At 40.2% G+C, this 16,999-nt stretch overlaps 2 protein-coding genes across 3 annotated transcripts in view; one reads left to right on the top strand and one right to left on the bottom strand.

Moving 5' to 3' along the window:
• Positions 1 to 261: 261 nt before the first annotated feature.
• On the bottom strand, positions 262 to 2,877 carry LOC126539309 (protein FAM32A-like). Its single transcript, XM_050186076.3, has 4 exons — positions 2,703 to 2,877; positions 2,063 to 2,207; positions 1,154 to 1,207; positions 262 to 656 (listed from the first exon to the last, which is right to left on the bottom strand). The coding sequence occupies exons 1-4, from the start codon at positions 2,765 to 2,767 to the stop codon at positions 588 to 590; spliced, it is 333 nt and encodes a 110-aa protein (XP_050042033.1). The 5' UTR covers positions 2,768 to 2,877; the 3' UTR covers positions 262 to 587.
• Positions 2,878 to 3,073: 196 nt separating this feature from the next.
• LOC126539304 (mitochondrial potassium channel ATP-binding subunit) overlaps positions 3,074 to 16,999 on the top strand; it is a 31,134-nt gene continuing 17,208 nt past the window's right edge. Inside the window, exons 1-9 of one of the 2 annotated variants that reach the window (XM_050186069.2) lie at positions 3,074 to 3,414; positions 4,159 to 4,471; positions 5,976 to 6,149; positions 7,861 to 8,006; positions 10,623 to 10,698; positions 11,536 to 11,676; positions 11,833 to 11,918; positions 13,554 to 13,651; positions 14,915 to 15,020. In XM_050186069.2, coding sequence (XP_050042026.1) covers positions 3,335 to 3,414; positions 4,159 to 4,471; positions 5,976 to 6,149; positions 7,861 to 8,006; positions 10,623 to 10,698; positions 11,536 to 11,676; positions 11,833 to 11,918; positions 13,554 to 13,651; positions 14,915 to 15,020 — 1,220 coding nt within the window. In that variant the 5' untranslated portion in view covers positions 3,074 to 3,334. Of the gene's footprint in view, positions 3,415 to 4,158; positions 4,472 to 5,954; positions 6,150 to 7,860; positions 8,007 to 10,622; positions 10,699 to 11,535; positions 11,677 to 11,832; positions 11,919 to 13,553; positions 13,652 to 14,914; positions 15,021 to 16,999 lie in introns of both variants that reach the window. The other variant, XM_055075481.1, reaches the window with a different exon arrangement.

Below are 16,999 nucleotides of genomic sequence, written 5' to 3'. Positions count from 1 at the left end.
TTTTTTTTTTTTTGCGGTGTTGCAAATATGAAACAGGCGATAGAGAGTTAATGGAATGACCTGCTGGTACATGCAATGAACTCATACATGGAAATGCATCGTACTGGAGTGCGTCTGTGTCGGAATGACAGAATGTCTCAGCATGGACCCTGCTGCTTTGACAAATGATCTCATACAGGTGCATCCTGCTTTAGCTGATCATACATCACAATATTTGGAGTATTTGATTTTGACGATTTGGCTATAGAAGCATTCACAACATTTTTGTTTCACAATAGTAATATTTTTATTTCCCAAGTCGCGAAGAGTCCCACTTTTTGTTGTATTGAACATGCAGTAATATATGCATTAGCACAGAGCACATTCTTGGTGATCAGGAGACAGTCCACTTTTTTTTCACCAATACTATACAGCAGAGCAGTTTTTGGTTCCACAATGATTGACAAGATTGTGTGCACACAGATGTGTACTACAACCAGAATACATCAACCTGCGCAATCTGACAGAACACAATGCACGTTGAGATGAGCGCAGTTCACCAAAGCACATATTGACGAATGTCCTGTCGAGAAGTATGCGAAGGATGCTTATTTTGTCCAGCTCACTTTGGGAATGTCGTAATGCTCTGTCAGTGAGTCCAGGTGCCTGTTGAATTCCTGTAATACGGGAAAACTGTTTTTGTTGATGCATATCTGTAAAAATTGCACAACAGGGTTGCAGTGCATGCAGCAGAGAGAAGATACCTGGAGGATCATCAAAAGCGAAAACATTGTCCTTATTGTTGCATGAGCACATGCACACACCTACGCTACTTCTTTTTATACCTAGTTCAAGTCCTGATCTGTAAACTGGCTTGAAAGGATGCTATCTTCTAACAAACAAAGCAGAGGTTTCTACTGTTCAGACAAGTGTCATCATGCATTGGATTTGCCATTTCAAGACAACAGAGTCAGTGCACTGGTACCTACATAGGGATAAAACATAAAAGGCAAGATGTGCTGCTTGTTGTCAACACTTTCGTAGTTTGCGAGTGTCTTCCATGAAGTTTACCCGGGCGTCAGCTTACCGAACTTCATGTCACATACAGAACAGTTATCAAGTGAGTATGTAGGTTACACACATAAAAAAGCTCAAAAAAAGGGCCACCACTTGCCTCCACCCTTTGCTTGTGAGTCTTTGATGCTTTCTCCATGATCCTTTCAATTTGCTGCAAAAGGAAGATTGATCACCACATAACCTCAATGTCGCAAACATTTACGCCTAAGCTGTCAAAAGAAGCCTCGTCAAAAATGGTACACTATACAGATTGCCTGACAGTTTGCCTTTTCATGAAAGCAAGTTATTCCTCTTGTTGAGTATGCCAGTACATAAAAAATAAAAAAAAAAGGTCTTGCTAGCCTCATGCAATAAAATTTCATAACAGATCATTAATCTATTGCAGAATTTTACTACCTGATGTGTCAGAGTACGTCACGACCAACCATTCTCAAGTGAAGCAGGCAGCATGCAGATACTTTTTTTTTATTTCATTGGATAATGAAATCACAGATGCATGTTGATAGTATACTGTAACTTCTGTTTACAATATATCAGGCTCCTTGGCCAGAAGCTAGTTAGAGTATTTTGACAGTGCAGACTAAAAATCAGAACAAACAAAAATTTACAAAGCATAGCTATTTACTACAATATGATCACTGAAATAAAAACATGTGGGTTATAGTAGAAGTCCATTGCAGTATTATTGTAGTGCAGCCAATTGTGTTTTAAAGTGCAGCACCAGTGATTGGTATGCCATATATGCAGCAACATATCACGGTTGCACATGTGATGTGGTGGCGAGTTCTTGTGGCATACAATGTTTTCATCTCGCGCATCGCAAACACTTGGTGCAGGATTCACTATGCACTTTCTTTCTTAGCACTATCGAAATCCTATGATGACATCCCGCTGTAGATTATTAAGCATAGTCGTCAGAGCGGAAAGATCAAACAAGCTATCAGCGTTTGTGCTGCAGCATTAAATGATATATATATATATATATATATATATATATATATATTACCCGTTTCTCCTGCATCTTCAAGAACGCCTTCTCTGCGTTGGTCCTGTGTATTTCTTTGACAACCGGTTGCTTCTGTTGTCCCTCTGATGAAGTCACGTTTACGTGTTCCAGAGCCTTCTTGAGATCCTTGTCCTTTTTCTTTTTTCTGTAGAAGACAAAAAGAAACATTAAAGAGAGAACTTCGGTGTAATGCATATACACTGTTGTTCGATCAGCTGTGAGCGCAAAGCAATACTGGTCCGCGATTTCGTAGCAATGCCTTTCGCGCTTGTCGCGTTCGCGAGTGGTCAAGAGACGCCCCGGCTACGTAAACCGCCAGACATCGCTTACCCGTACGAAAGCCTTATACGATGTCCTAGGTATACTTTGTGGCGCAAGATACGTATTTTGCGCCACAAAGTATGCCTAGAAAATCTAAGCACCAACTTGCCCAAGAAGAAGTCCTTTTGGAATACCTTATACGATGCCTGCACTATTACAAATTTCGTGAAATGGCCCAGAGCAATATCAGCCAAGGGTATACGTACTGTTAGCGTCAATTTCTGACATGTTTCGGACAACTCGCTCGAAATCATATACGGACTAGACGCCTAATCGCAACTCGGTGTTTGCGCGACACGGACATCACTTGCCAGCTTACTTTTTAATACCAGAGGGACTCTTGAGCTTTAGAGGAGCTTTTGTCACCAAGTCGTAGTCAGACATCGTTGTGGTGTACTAAATACAGAAGTAGAAGGAGTGGTAAACAGCGACTCGCAGAAGAACGAGCAAAACGGAGAAAACGAAGCTTGGCCAGTTGGCTTGGCTTAAGGACCTTGCTTGGCTTGCCTGAGTGCGGGCCCTTCCCCTTCGCTTATTAATTTAAAATGCCAAAATTATGGATCTAAAAGAATTAAACTATAACAACGATAGGTGTAATACTAATAAAACTAAGTTAATATAATAGTACGGTTTTGCAATAATCGCTCATTCAGCTTACGGTGGTCATCGTCTCATCGGCTGCTACGCTCTTACAACTGCTGCTTTGCCGTCCGTGTTAAGAACGTTGTATGCAAGCGATATTCTACGGTGATGGACTTTGCTGAAACAATAATTTTTTGTAGCACGTAAGATTAAAATATTATGCATGATGTGTGCATCTGTTTGACATATCAGACACTTCTTGTGCGTTTCGCAACTTAACGGTATCAAGGTCGCCGTCACTGGAGAACTTGCTGCTCTTGGAAAGATGTTTGTTTCGGTTTTGTAGCTAACATTCTTTTAATATGTAAAATGCTGTACGCTGCTTTGAGATTCAACGGTGCGGTCTGCAGGCATCACTTGTCTCTGCTCAAGTTCTCTACTAGGAAAAGGTGAGCGTTCCATAATCGTGCTGTGTGCTTTCATACGAGCAGACAGTTCTTTCTACACGACGATGCGCAGTGTTCCAAAACCAAGTGCGATATGCCCCACTTTTACGCGTCCTGTTACATCACGGTTTTACGCATCCTGTTACATCACGGTAGTTTGGACAGTTGCTTAATTGCCATGATTGTCTTGAATATTGCACCACAAACACATGTGAGACAGTGCCTTAATTATGATTATGTTTTTCCTGTTGACGACGTTTCCTAGTAAAGTATCTATTTCCACAAACCCATTGCCATCAAAATTGTAGTCAGAAGCTACTCATTTGACTATAACTTTGATGCCAGAATTGGAAGGCGTCTTTTCGATACACAGTCGGCATACGGGTGCCAGAATCGCACCCGCGACGTTGCTCCCGGCAGCAAAAAACAATAGCTGCTGAGCCGCTCTTGATTAAGGCAGTAACTTCCCTGACTCCATGTGCAAGACTTTACACACTGAAAATTACAAAAATAAAATGAAATAAAAGATGCTACTGCCGCTTCTACAGTGAACTTCTATATTAATTTATAATTAGTGGTGAACATTTTTATTAGAGAAGGAACAATTGGGAAGGTCACGAGAAAAAAAACTAATATATTAAAAATTGATGAGTAAATAAATCTTTCTATGATAAATGCATTGGGACATCCTTTCCAGTTAAAATAAAGATGATATTCGTAATGAAACTTACATACTTTTCTTTGCAGTGTGGCCTCCTTTTGCAAGCTCTCTATAAACAACTCACTCGGAGGACTCGCTAAGACTTCCGCAACTTCACTCCCAGCAGCCGGATCATCTCGATGCTATCATCCCCTGCAACATATTTTCGTGTTTGGTGGAGGATGCACTGTGACACTGTCCATTGCCTTGGGCCGGCGCCTGCTGCAGACGAGAGTGCAATGTGCCAAGCACAACACAAGGCTCCTTGATGCCAAAAAGGGCAGCACAGCGTCTTTCGACTGGGCTTCTTTTTTTCACTTCTTGAAGCCAGACTGGCTCCCACTTCTCATAGCTGTTGTAGTAAGTATGTACATCTATTTGACTTTCTTCTCTGCCATTCATCATCAGTGTAACTTGTATATCATGGAATCTGTCGTTTCTAGCCACTTAATCGTTGTTACTTCGGCAACAGTATAACCTGCAGTAGGTAGACGGTAGTATGATATGAACCCCATATGTGACCACTGAATAATGTTCATTTTGCTCTTCAACAGGAGCTGTGCAGAAATGAAAAGGAGGAAAGAATTGGACGACAAAGTGCTATGTCATTTGTTTGTTCCTCCTAAACTCAGTCTAGCCAAGGTTATACAGTGTGGCAAAGGCAAGGGCTCGCCCACTCAGTAACGTGAACTAGCTGCATGTTCCATAGAAAGGAACGTGGCTTGCCCATTGTTTGCTATCAGCCCTTCCATGATGCTTCTGTTCAGTTGATATGTCATACGGAGTGTGATCAGAGGTGGACATTGGAAGAGCCCTTCTTCTGGTTCTCCTATTATATTGTTGGCTGATGTGGCCCATAGCTTTGGCTGCACTGGTTTGAACCTAATCTCAGAGTTGGTAAGATAGATTAGAGACCAGACTTTCTTGCTTCATTTTTATAGTGTGAGAGCCTTGAAACAAAGATTTGAGGGCACACCACTTGCTTCGCCATATCATTCATTTACATGTGAACTTTGCTGTGCACGGTGACAGAAGGCTACTGTATCTATTGCAGATGTGAGTAATAGTAGTTGGTTGTTTATGAAGAAAAGGAAAGCAAAGAAAGCTACTGCTGACCACACTAACTATCTAGCTACATCTGCTGGCACCTGAATGGCAGTCAGCAGTGGGGGCGGGCTTGACAAAGGGGGTGGGAGGAGGAGGAATAGACAGAGAGAGACAATAGACTAGGATGAAGGAAACTATTTACATAATGTATAACATGTTAAAAACACATGCCTTCTGACATGATTAAGTGGGTTTTTTTCAACGCTCTTTGTTCTGCTTGTTTTTATGCCATTTTAAGAGAATGAATAGTACAGCTGGCTCATGTTAAGGTGTATTCTCTTTTAATGAAAGAGCTTGCCCTTAATTTGAGGTGACCTTGAATTTGTAGCCTGTTCTTTCTTCCTTGAAATGAATTCTTATTCACATTTTCAAAGCCTCATTTCCAGTTTAACTGGTCAATCTACACTTCATTGTGTTGTCTGAAAGTATTACATTAACTAAGTCAAAATGCATAACTATCTTGACAAAGTGACAGGTTTGGTTGTCTTACAAATCTATGGAAATTAACAGCAAAATATTCGCTTCATTTAGCTTGTGCATCAATATGGGCTGATACACAGGTTGTCTACTAATGTATAAATTTGAAAGAAATAGACCTTGTAACAAAAAACTTTTTTTCTTTTTATAAAGGTATGCCGTTCTTAGTAGAGCTGTTTGAATCGTTGTTGTTTCCCATTGCAAGCCTTCAACACAGCATAGTAATTGTGCTTCCTTTTGCAAAGCTTATAACATACAGTTTTCTTTGTGTGCCCTGCAGAGTGCCTTAATTGTTGCTGCTCTCAACATTCAAATCCCGGTGTTCCTGGGTGCAGTTGTTGACGTCCTGAGCAGGATAAAATCTGGCAGCTCAAGCCCTGGCGTAACTGCCATAAACTTTTTTGAGGAAATACGTGGACCAGCAACACGACTTTTTCTCATTTACGTCATGCAAGTGAGTATACCTAAAGAGTGCTTACTGTTAGGCTAGTTGGTCTCTTATAATGTTGAGGGGAAATAGTGCTAAAGAAGATGCATTTGCAGGAAGTGGTGATGAACACAAGCACTTGAGTTCTACTCTAAGAAAAGTTTACACCCTTTGGGGCTTATCTTGTCCTCAAACAATGATCTTCATCTGTCTTGCATGCTTTTCCTTTCATTAATGCTGCTCGCCCGGTACTTCGAGGTCATGAACAGCATGCACATTATCAGCGCAACATAGGATTTCTGGTGGGAAAGTCGCAAGCACAGAATTTTTAAGAAAATGCAAGCAACACTGAGGACGATTATTATTTTGGGGCAAGCTATGCACCAAAGGGTGTAAAATTTTTTCAGGATGTAGTTTCCCTTCCTGTGAGTATTTATTTTCTCGAGCTGATTCCCTTCAATAACAGTAATACAAGTGCATGTGTTATTTTTCTGTGCTACTTAGCTTGTTGCTGCGGTCCTTTCCTGTAGGGCTGAAGTTCTTTCTGTGGCTGATTGCTGCATTGAGCCAAGCACTAGATACACTAAACAAGCACCCGAACTGAAACTGTTCTAGTTTGCCAAGCAAGGTAGAACTTTTTTTTTGAATTTATACCATGTATTTTTGTTATGCATGCCATGTTCTTGTTTACCATTCTTACCATTTTGCGGGCCATGCTTGCCATCTTTGCCATATATTGTATTGAGCTACTTATCTAACACTACCGGGACAATTCTCTTTTTTTATTGGTTATTGACTTCTCTGTGTCTGCCTTTGACCTTTTTTTTTCAAAGTTTATTTGCTAATTTGCATTATTTCTTGTATATATAATCAAGTATGTGTTATTTGCCTCTGTATTTATCTCTACCCTTTGCCCTCCCCTCTGCAATGCACAATTATACCTTGAGGGCATAATAAATAAGTAAATGAATAAATGAATAACCACTTGGTAGATAATATAGCCTGTTCTTTTGAATATAATAAACCTCTTCAAAGTTGGTTCAGTGGGTGCTGAAGAAAATGATTTCTCCTTTCTCATTCATTTATCTAGAAGCTCATAGATAAAGCTTCCTCTTAAAAAACACTAAAAAGAAACTAAGTCATGGTAGACTACGTATTCTTCCAAAACTCTGTTTTCATTCCATCAGCGAAAAAACATTGGCTACTAGCTGAGAAAAGGAGGGCCAGATTTCTAATTTCCAAATTCCTTGCCAAACATGTGCCAAACAAATGTGATATCATGGATTTTTGGGTATTCTCTCATAATTGGAATGTTTTAATGCACAGAAAGTTATTAGAACTTTCTATAGTCAGTTCTTTGAGCTCAATTATGATGCACTGTGTATCTTCATCAATAAACTATTACTAGACAAGCAAACACACTGCTAAAATCCATGATGTCAAAGGAGGCTAGTACAAGCACTTCATAAGAGCTTCATCACTCATTTTTCATTGCTTCGTATTTCCTGGCTTACCGAAACTCTGCTCATGGTAAGACTGGCCTTTACACTATTCTGAAGGTGCAGTTTACTAATGCAGCTTAACTTGATATTTCACTCTAGTGTCTATTTCCCATAAACTTTTACAAGCTTACTGGTAGCCTATTTCCCATTTACATGTATGCGTTTATTTCCTATAATTCTCTGAGGTCACTTAAATAGCCTTGCTGAAGCATCCGTGCTCTCTCACTGCCTTTCAGAGTGTGTTTACAGCCATCTACATATCAACGCTGTCCTTCACTGGCGAGCGCTATGCCACGAGGCTTCGCCAAGCGCTGCTCGAGTCTGTGCTCAAGCAGGACATGTGCTTCTTTGACAAGACAAAGACTGGCGAGATCATGAACTGGTGAGGCCCGAGTCGAGAGACACTGGACATCATAAATAAAACTCTGGTTTTGCTTGCCACTGGAGAGGTGCTAACTGATGCACAGATCACTTTTAGTCAAGGATATTCTCATAAATTTAATGGCTACAGGATAGTGTTTAAGGAATTATCAGGAAAGGTTTATCAGATGAATCCCATTGAAATTTCCAAAGTGGAGGTGGATTTATAAAATATTAGCCATACTGGCTCAGTGGCTCTGTGTTCTGCTGGGTGTGCTTCAGAGCTACAGTGGCTACTACGGGCTGAAGATGAAATTTTTTTCTAAATGCTCCTGTCTTCAGCTGTAGGTGCAGTTGAATCCTCACACTGCCATTCCTGCGATAATGGGACCTACCCTACCACTCCTTAGTATGCTCATTTTGTGTTTTCAGTGTACTTCCTGCAGAGGCAGGGAGTGTATTATGGTTGCATTCGTAGAGACCAAAGAAACCTCTGCGAAAAGGAATGTTGCATGTCCTTTGTGAAATTTATAAAGAGGTCCTCTAATTACTCAAATCTTGTAATCCAAATTTCTGACAGCAGATGGAGCACCTGTCTCAGTGCTGTCTTGGCAGGGCACCCATGGTGAGCCAGTGTGGCACGTCTGCCCACGCTTTGACAAGCAAAGGGATTTATGAACTGTTGGTGAATTCTGAATCAGGAGGAAGTGATCACTAAAAACCAGCATCTGTATAGCATGAATTGTCGGCTATCTGAACCAGTATGTAGGGGGGGGGGGGGTGAGAACAAGAAAAGAAAAGCACTGTCGAGTTTTTAGGAATAATCCAAAGAATCTCCACCATGCCATTTTTCGTAGCCCTATTGCAGAGCTTTGAAACACTCCTCTCTCTCTCTCTCTCTCTCTCTCTCTCTCTCTCTCTCTCTCTCTCTCTCTCTCTCTCTCTCTCTCACACACACACACACACACACACGCACGCACACGCACACGCACACACACACACACACACACACACACACACACACACACACACACACACACACACTAAGAAAAGCCACGTCAATTGCACCTCCTGCTGTTAATCCTACTGCTTCAGTCCCTGTCACAGACCTAAAGCCTTTCTTAAGAAGGAAACTACGAAACCACTGGCAACGCATGTGGGACGAAGAAATAAATAACAAACTGCACGTGATAAAGCCACAGTTAGGTTCTTGGCCCTCCGCAACAAGATCACGGCAAACAGATGTTCTATTCTGTCGTCTCTGAATAGGATACACATTTGGTACGCATAACTTTTTACTCACTGAAAATGATCCTCCAACCTGTGGTAGATGCGGGGAGAGGCTGACCGTCCTCCACGTCCTCCTGGAGTGTCGGGCAGCCGAATCTGAGAGAAAGAAACATTTTCCCCTAGCATACCGGCAGCACATCCCCCTTCATCCTGTAATGTTACCCGGTCCAGAACCACTCTTTGACACCAACGCAGTCCTAGGTTTTTGAAAGATGTTGTGTTGCATGTTATTAGCCCCACATGTTCGTAGCGCCTCCTCTCTTCAGAGGATGCCGCTGTGATAGCTGTTTCATATAGTACATGCCTCCAGGTCCTTGTGTTTCAAGGGTTCTAAGGAGGCAGTAGTGCTCTAGTAAATTTTTTAGAATCAGATATAATTATACATCGTATCATTATTTTGAAATGCATTTCAATGTTCATAGTACAAGCCATACGTCATCGCCACATATTGTTATACAGATTTTACGCACTTTAGGGCGAGTATTTTTAAGGCCCCTTTACAGCCACGTCACACCAACTTCATAGAAATCATAATTACACTGCAAACTCATTATCACAGACATGGCGCTCTTTAGTCATATTTGGCCCTGCGCCATTAAACATCAACCATTCATTCACAAAGAAAAGTTGTATACCTGAACACTCAAAGATTTCCTTTGTGGCATTGTGCTGTAGTTTGGTAAACGGAAACTTTTTCATTGAGAAAAGAAAGCTTTGTAGATTACCCTGTTGTTGTTTCAGGTGTATTCCATACTGTAAAGATGAGCAAAACGTGAACAAGGTGAATGCAGGAGCCAACGTTTCGACAAGTGGACTTGTCTTCTTCACTTGAAGAAGACAACTCCACTTGTGGAAACGTTGGCTCCTGCATTCACCTTGTTCACGTTTTGCTCATTGTCTTGAATTTCCATCTCCCGCATTCCCCGCCTTTTCCATACTGTAAAGAGTATCTGCTTTTGTCACATTTATTCCAGTTAGTTGTATTATTCAAAATGAAAGTGCAGATATTATTTAAAATGAAAGTGCAGATATAAGGCAAATGATATGTTAGTGTAAACTAATTGACTGTTACTGAAGTGCTTTAAGTTAAAGAAAGAAAAAATTACCTTGTGGTAGTTTACTTGTCTAAGCAGCATCTTATGCTGCATTCAGTTGTAGGAGTCGAGTGTTTTACTTATGCCATGACCTCTGATTTTTTCACTTGTATACTAAAATTGATCCTTTCTTGGCTTGATGAAACTTACTAAACATACCTTGTTATCAGATCATTGTTATTAACATATGTGAAGACCTTTTAAGCATATATTAAGTACTAGTTTATAATTGCCTCCTCGTTTGTCCTTTACAGCCTCAGTGGAGATGTACAGGAGTTCAAAAGTGCCTTCAAGCTGTGCATATCGCAAGGAATCAGGAGTGTGGCCCAGGTGTGCATATTTTTGATCACTGTGTCATCAGGCTTCTTGTAGAGTAGTAACCTCTTATCATTACACTATTTTGCAATAAAGATCAACCTCTTATAACTGGGCTTTTTTATTTGTCCTTGGAAAAATATTTAAACTCCACATTCAAATCAGTTCAGTTGAGTTTATTGACCATATAGTACTGGATGGCTACCTGGACTAAAAGCTGCATAGAAAACTTGACAGAGGTCCAGGTAGCCGTTACAAGGCAGACACAGCAAAACGGCAAAAACAAGATACTTAACAACAATATGTGAAGTAGAAATTTAAGTGTATATGCTGATAAACAAAGCCACAAAGGCAATTTTCTTTCCCCGGTTGAAATGCCAGCAAAATGTCTCAGGCTCAACAAAATGTCTTCATAATCACAATATTGCTTCATCGTACACTTTTTCACTGGTAAAGCAAGGAGAAACCTTTCTATGCTGCTGGCATCCATGCACTGTTGAAAAGCTGGGATAAGTGCATCAGTTTCATGGTGGATTACCTTGAGAAGTGAGACCACTTCCACACATGTGAACATGTTTTGTAATCCAGAAAAATAAGAAGTCCAGGTTTGACTTGAACACCCCTCGTATGTGAATTTATGAGCAGGCAACTGGCCAATGTGTTTTTGTATGTGACCTTATAGCATCAATGCTGCCAAAGTTGAAACTTTTGCTATGCAATGAGCGAGAAGAGTAAGGGGAATCTAGGGGCTAAATTTTTTTTTAGTTGCGGACCACATTAAGGCATTGCTCATGTTACTGGTCAGCAACACCTTGTTACTGCACAAACTAACATGAAAATTTTCTATTTCAGACGGTTGGGTGTGCGATATCACTGTATTATATCTCGCCGAAGATGACCATGTTGACTGTGGTCGTTATGCCTGTGATGTTGGCAACGGGCACGGTATTTGGCTCATTTCTGCGAGTACTCTCTCGGAAAGCACAAGAGCAGGTAAATATGGGTTGCCTGTCAGTAGTTTTATTCCTTACCGGCACGATAAACAATTCTTGAGTGTGCTAGCTTTGACATTTTCTTCTTTTTTCACAGTGGTTGCTTTAGGTGTTGTCTTTTGTAGTTACTCTGCTATGTTTTCTGCCTTTCTTATAGAGTGCCCGAGCTGCAGGTGTGGCTGATGAAGCATTGAGCAACATCAGGACAGTTCGCTCATTTGCTATGGAGGACACCGAAGTTCAGTGAGTTCACTACAGTCCCTTTTGCTTATGCACTGCATCACAAATTAATGGAATGCCTGTGCATGATTTAGGCCAAGGCCTAGAATAGGTTTTGGAGACCTAATTGTGAGGCATATATTTATATTTTCTATCGTTAATTTTCATATATAGATAGACTGCTATGTGCCATATATACTGCACTAAGGGCCGCACTCATGTAATCTTGAAATAAAGAATTCGAAGACTGAACATAGCGTTGTAGCTTGTGTACATGCTCTTGGATTCTGAGTGTATGGTATGCATGGTCTGCAGACATCCATGTGAAAATCTTTAATGTTACAGTCATGTATATATATATATATATATATATATATATATATATATATATATATATATATATATATATATATATATATATATATATATATATATATATATATATATATATATATACAGGGTTTTTTTTTAGCTGCACAAAATATTTTAAATATTGCCTATGGCATGTAGCATGATTCAAACCCTTGATCTAAATTACTCGATGAGGCGACCACTACTTCTACAAGAAATCAAAATGGTTAATTTAATGATTAACATAATTATGCTAATCAAGTTTAAATTAATTACTTTATGCCACATATTTCAATCTACGAATTGTAGCCGCTGAGTTCACATGGTGTATCCGCATGGAATGAATTCTCTGGACTGCACCAGTTTCCAGATATTAATTTTTGAAGTGTCCGACGAAATGCATTGGCGTTCCAGTTATTTATTTAAGAAACCGCTGTTTTATGCATTGAAGCACTTAAGTAACTGGAACACCATTGCATTTCGATGGACACTTTGAAAATTAATATCTCGGAACTGGTGCTGTAGAAGAATTCGTTCCAAGTGAATACGCCATGCGAACTCAGCAGCTATAATTCTTAGATTGTAATATGTGATGTAAAGTAATTAATCAAAACGTAATTAGCATAATTATGTTAATTAGTGAATCAACCATTTTGATTTCTTTTAGAAGTGATGGCTGCCTCATCGAGTAATTTAGATCAAGGGTTATAATTGTATTATCTGCCACAGGCAATATTTAAAAAAATGTGGTGCAGCTAGAAGAAAACATCCTGTATATAACACCATGGAGGGCACTGAAGACTACTGCATCCAAGAGTGGGCTAGCCATCTTAATGTGAGCAGTGATGACAGCGACAGTAGTGAGGACTATAGACAGGCACCAGCTGCATGACATGCTTGTGTAACCAAATATTTGTGTCATGAAAACAACAGCATTCACTCTTTTTGGACAAAGAAATAAAAGGGTATCACGTGCAGCCCAAAAAATTAGGCCCCAATGGCTCGGCCTGGTGCAAGGGCCGCATGTTGTCAAGATCGAAAAAAAAAGTGCGGCTCTTACACAAGCATATACAGTACATAAGAAAGTAAGGTTAAATACAGAAAGCTAAAGTTGAATACAATAATGCCAGGTAAGGTGAGACTAGGTTGATACTCAAGTTGGGTATGCATGTTGATTGATTGATTGATTGATTGATTGATTGATTGATTGATTGATTGATTGATTGATTGATTGGCTGACTGACTGACCGATTGACTGAGTAATTGAGCCAGCCTATATTTCACTCTTTTTGTTCATATTCCTACAAGGCTCTTTAAACATGAAGTTGACAAGGCTGAAAACCTGCATACTGCACTTGGCGTTGGTATTGGCTGCTTTCAGGGACTTACCAACCTCAGCCTCAATGGTAAGGGTTGTCCTTTAACCATTGTATTAGCAATATCAAAATTTCTTTTTGCTTATAGCTGTTGTCTGGTTAAAGCGATCTCACTCACTCTGTCAATGCCTGCAGGGCCTTTTTAGTGAATCAGTCTATGGTGAAGAAGAAACTGTTCCTTTGGTACTACAGTTTCATTTCTGGTCCTGGTTATGTTATTTGAATAATTGTTATGATGTTTTTAGCCCGTTTACTCGTAAAATGCAAAATTTCCTCCTTGTTCCTCCGGAGGTCCCAATAGAGACTTTGACTATGGGACCTCCTTTTGCATTTCATATCTGTCAAAACTTGTGTCCACTTTGACACAATAAACTTGTAAACTTATAAGCATTTGTAATATCTGCTGACACACATTATGCTGACAGATGCTGTATAAGCCATGTAGTAATGCTTAGAGAGTGGAATTAATCAGTCATTCATTCAAATTGATGTAATGAGAATATGATTTTGCTGTTACCTTTGGCCAATTACCTGGTCCAAGTACGACTATATAAAAAAAAAAAGGGGGCACATGCCACTACCTTCTAAAGTTGTACTCAGCTATAGTACCTTGTGAGCAATGGTATACTGTCATAAGCTGCCATCGTGTGCTCTCTCTGTTCTCTACTTTTCTTTTAGCCTGTTTGTGGCAAGCTGCTTTGGCTTCTTCTGTGGCTTTATTTCAATTTATTTTCAATTTATTTATCACATATAGCATAAGTACATTTAGGCATGAAATATATATGGAAGGAGATCTCAAAGTGAAAAGCTACAAGGTGGAACACTTACAAACAGAAAAAATAAACATTGTTACAGCAGAGGGCAAATTGTTACATACACGATATAAATGTGAGTGTAAATGCATAGTAAACAATAAAGCATAACTACGGAAACAGAAAAATTACAAAAGAATACTACATCAGAATTAAAAGTTAAATTATAGGTTTTTACGTGCCAAAACCACTTTCTGATTATGAGGCACGCCTACATCAGAATATATGCTAAATCGAGATTACATGTACTGCAAGAAGGTGTGCAACTCGAATTTAAATCAACTAATGGCAGAATTAGTTCATTAGGCTAGTGGTTAAGTCATTCTATAAAGAAGTTGAAGCGAAATTGTCAGTGAATTTTTCATAGTTAGTTCTTGGTTTAGACAGCAAAAAGTTAAAACTGTTTAAGCAGTTTCAGCTGCTTTTAGAACTCTGTCGATGGTCTTTATGCGTTTTCTAAGAGCTGTTCTGGTTTTTGCAGGTGTTGTGCTTGGCGTATTGTATGTTGGAGGCACCATGATGGAATCAGACAGCCTGAATGCTGGCCAGGTTATGTCTTTTTTTGTGTCCAGCCAAATAATTCAGAGGTATGCCCAAAGAAAATGTGATGTAACTCCAAGGGTTTTACCCAGAATGACTTAAATGATATTACTATGCCTTGTAGCAGTGTTACGTAGTGATCAGTAAACATTAATGAGTCTGTATTGTTGTGGTAAGCATTTCCTGTAGTTTTGCTAGTTTTGCTTATTCTGAGTGAACTTGTCTCTATTATTTAGAGCTCTTTTAATGATGCTCTTGTAAACCTTTAATTTACACTGTCTGCATATAGAGACGCAACTTACCTTTGAATGTTCTTGGTAATGCCGAGGAAACAACAAACTTGTCCATAAACATGGACAAATGTAAACATCAGTTTCTATTAATAAAAAGCAATGGTGTAAGTCACTTCAGCACAGACAGTAGTGTAAAACCATGTTAATTTAAGAGTTGTACTACCAGGATTCATGAGTTGTTCAACATGTTACTCTGTATCACTGCTGTTAGGTACAACCACACAACGCCAACAGATGACAAAACCAAGGAAAGCATAGGGGAAAGTACCTGTATTCTTTAATTGACATATAAGAATAATAAGGTAAAGGAAAACAAAAGTGGCCAGAAAACAGCTTGCTGCCCGTGGGAGCTGAACCCACATCTTCCACTGTATGTATGAAATGCTCTACCAATTAACCACCTTTGGTAAAAGAATGAATGTTCTCCTTACACCGCCATGGTCACGAGTGGCACTAGATAGCACACTCGCAGGGCCAGATCTTCATATATGAGTGCCCTAGACAGAGAACAGCTGTTGCCATAGGTCAATTCGTAAAGGATCATGCCTCTAATTCAGAAGATGTGGGTTTGGCTCCTACCGGTGGAGCAAGTCGTTTTTTGTCCACTCTCATTTCCCTTTACCTTATAATTTCTGCATTTCAATTAAAAACAAAATGTTATTTCTCCAATGCTTTCCTGAACTTCATTGTCTTGTTGACTTACGTTGTAGTGTCTGTAAAAAAATTGAGCCCCTCTGTAACACTTCTTTCGTTCATTGCAGCTATTTAGTCTTTCTTCTTGCCTCCCAGGTCCCTAATCAAAATATTAACCAGCTTGTCTACTTTAACGAACATTTCAGTTCTTTTCGTGATATCACGCATCATCTACTGAGCTTAATATCTAGAATCAATTATATTGATTATTTATGAGAACTGGTCAAGTGTGACTGAAATGTTCATGCTACTCACTTAAACTTTATTCTACAAAGTTTGTGCTCTTTCCAGAAAAGTATTATTTTGGAGGCCTTATAAATGCTCAGTTGTACTATATTTACTCGCATAATGAACACACTTGTGTAACGAGCGCAGCCCCCACTTTTCCAATAAAGAAGTGTGTTTTTTGTTTTTCTCGCATTGATCGCACCTTGAACTTGCCACCGTGAAGTATGAGACACATGGTACTGCTCGACTTCTGATATGGCGTCCAGCTGGTGCAATTGTGGCCGATGCCGTGGCTGTTGCCGAATCATACCATGTCGCCTACTTTTATTGCGATAGCAATTATATGGACGCTCCAGGCACATTTTTGCCGTTGTCATCATTGCCAGGTGCTGCATGGTGTAGGTGTGAGTGAAAGCGCATGTGGGAAGCTGACGATCGTGGCTCAATCTCGTGTGCCGTCTTTCTGTGCTCAAAAGGACCCGAGAGGGAGAGGCGGCATTGTACTCTGGCAGCAACTGCATGTTGCACAACCGCGCCTGAGGGGTGCCGACGATTGCGGCTCAATCTACCGCGTACAAGGGTGGAAAGTGGGAAGGAAGCATGCCGTCTCTTGTCGTGCACATGGCACTGGGGGAGGGGAGAGGGGGGACGGTGGCGTTTTACTCTGGCGGCAACTGCGCATTGCGCGGCCACAGCGTGCCATATCTTCAGAGTGATCTGCAGCGAGGGGGGGGGGGGGGGGGGGGGCTGAGTTGATGGCAGCTCATACCTTTGTGCATAGTGCGTTAGTTTGCGTTAAAGCGAATGTTTGC

The sequence above is a fragment of the Dermacentor andersoni genome, chromosome 11, assembly GCF_023375885.2.
Source record: "Dermacentor andersoni chromosome 11, qqDerAnde1_hic_scaffold, whole genome shotgun sequence".
Taxonomy (NCBI): domain Eukaryota; kingdom Metazoa; phylum Arthropoda; class Arachnida; order Ixodida; family Ixodidae; genus Dermacentor; species Dermacentor andersoni.
This window is presented reverse-complemented; position numbering and strand designations above follow the sequence as displayed.

Coding starts and splice junctions, on each gene's coding strand:
- LOC126539309 (XM_050186076.3), bottom strand. CDS start 2,767: ATGTCTGACTACGACTTGGTGACAAAAGCTCCTCTAAAGCTCAAGAGT. Junction 2,208..2,702: donor AGTCCCTCTGGTATTAAAAA/GTAAGCTGGCAA, acceptor TGTCTTCTACAG/AAAAAAGAAAAAGGACAAGG. Junction 657..1,153: donor CTCACAAGCAAAGGGTGGAG/GCAAGTGGTGGC, acceptor CCCGTATTACAG/GAATTCAACAGGCACCTGGA.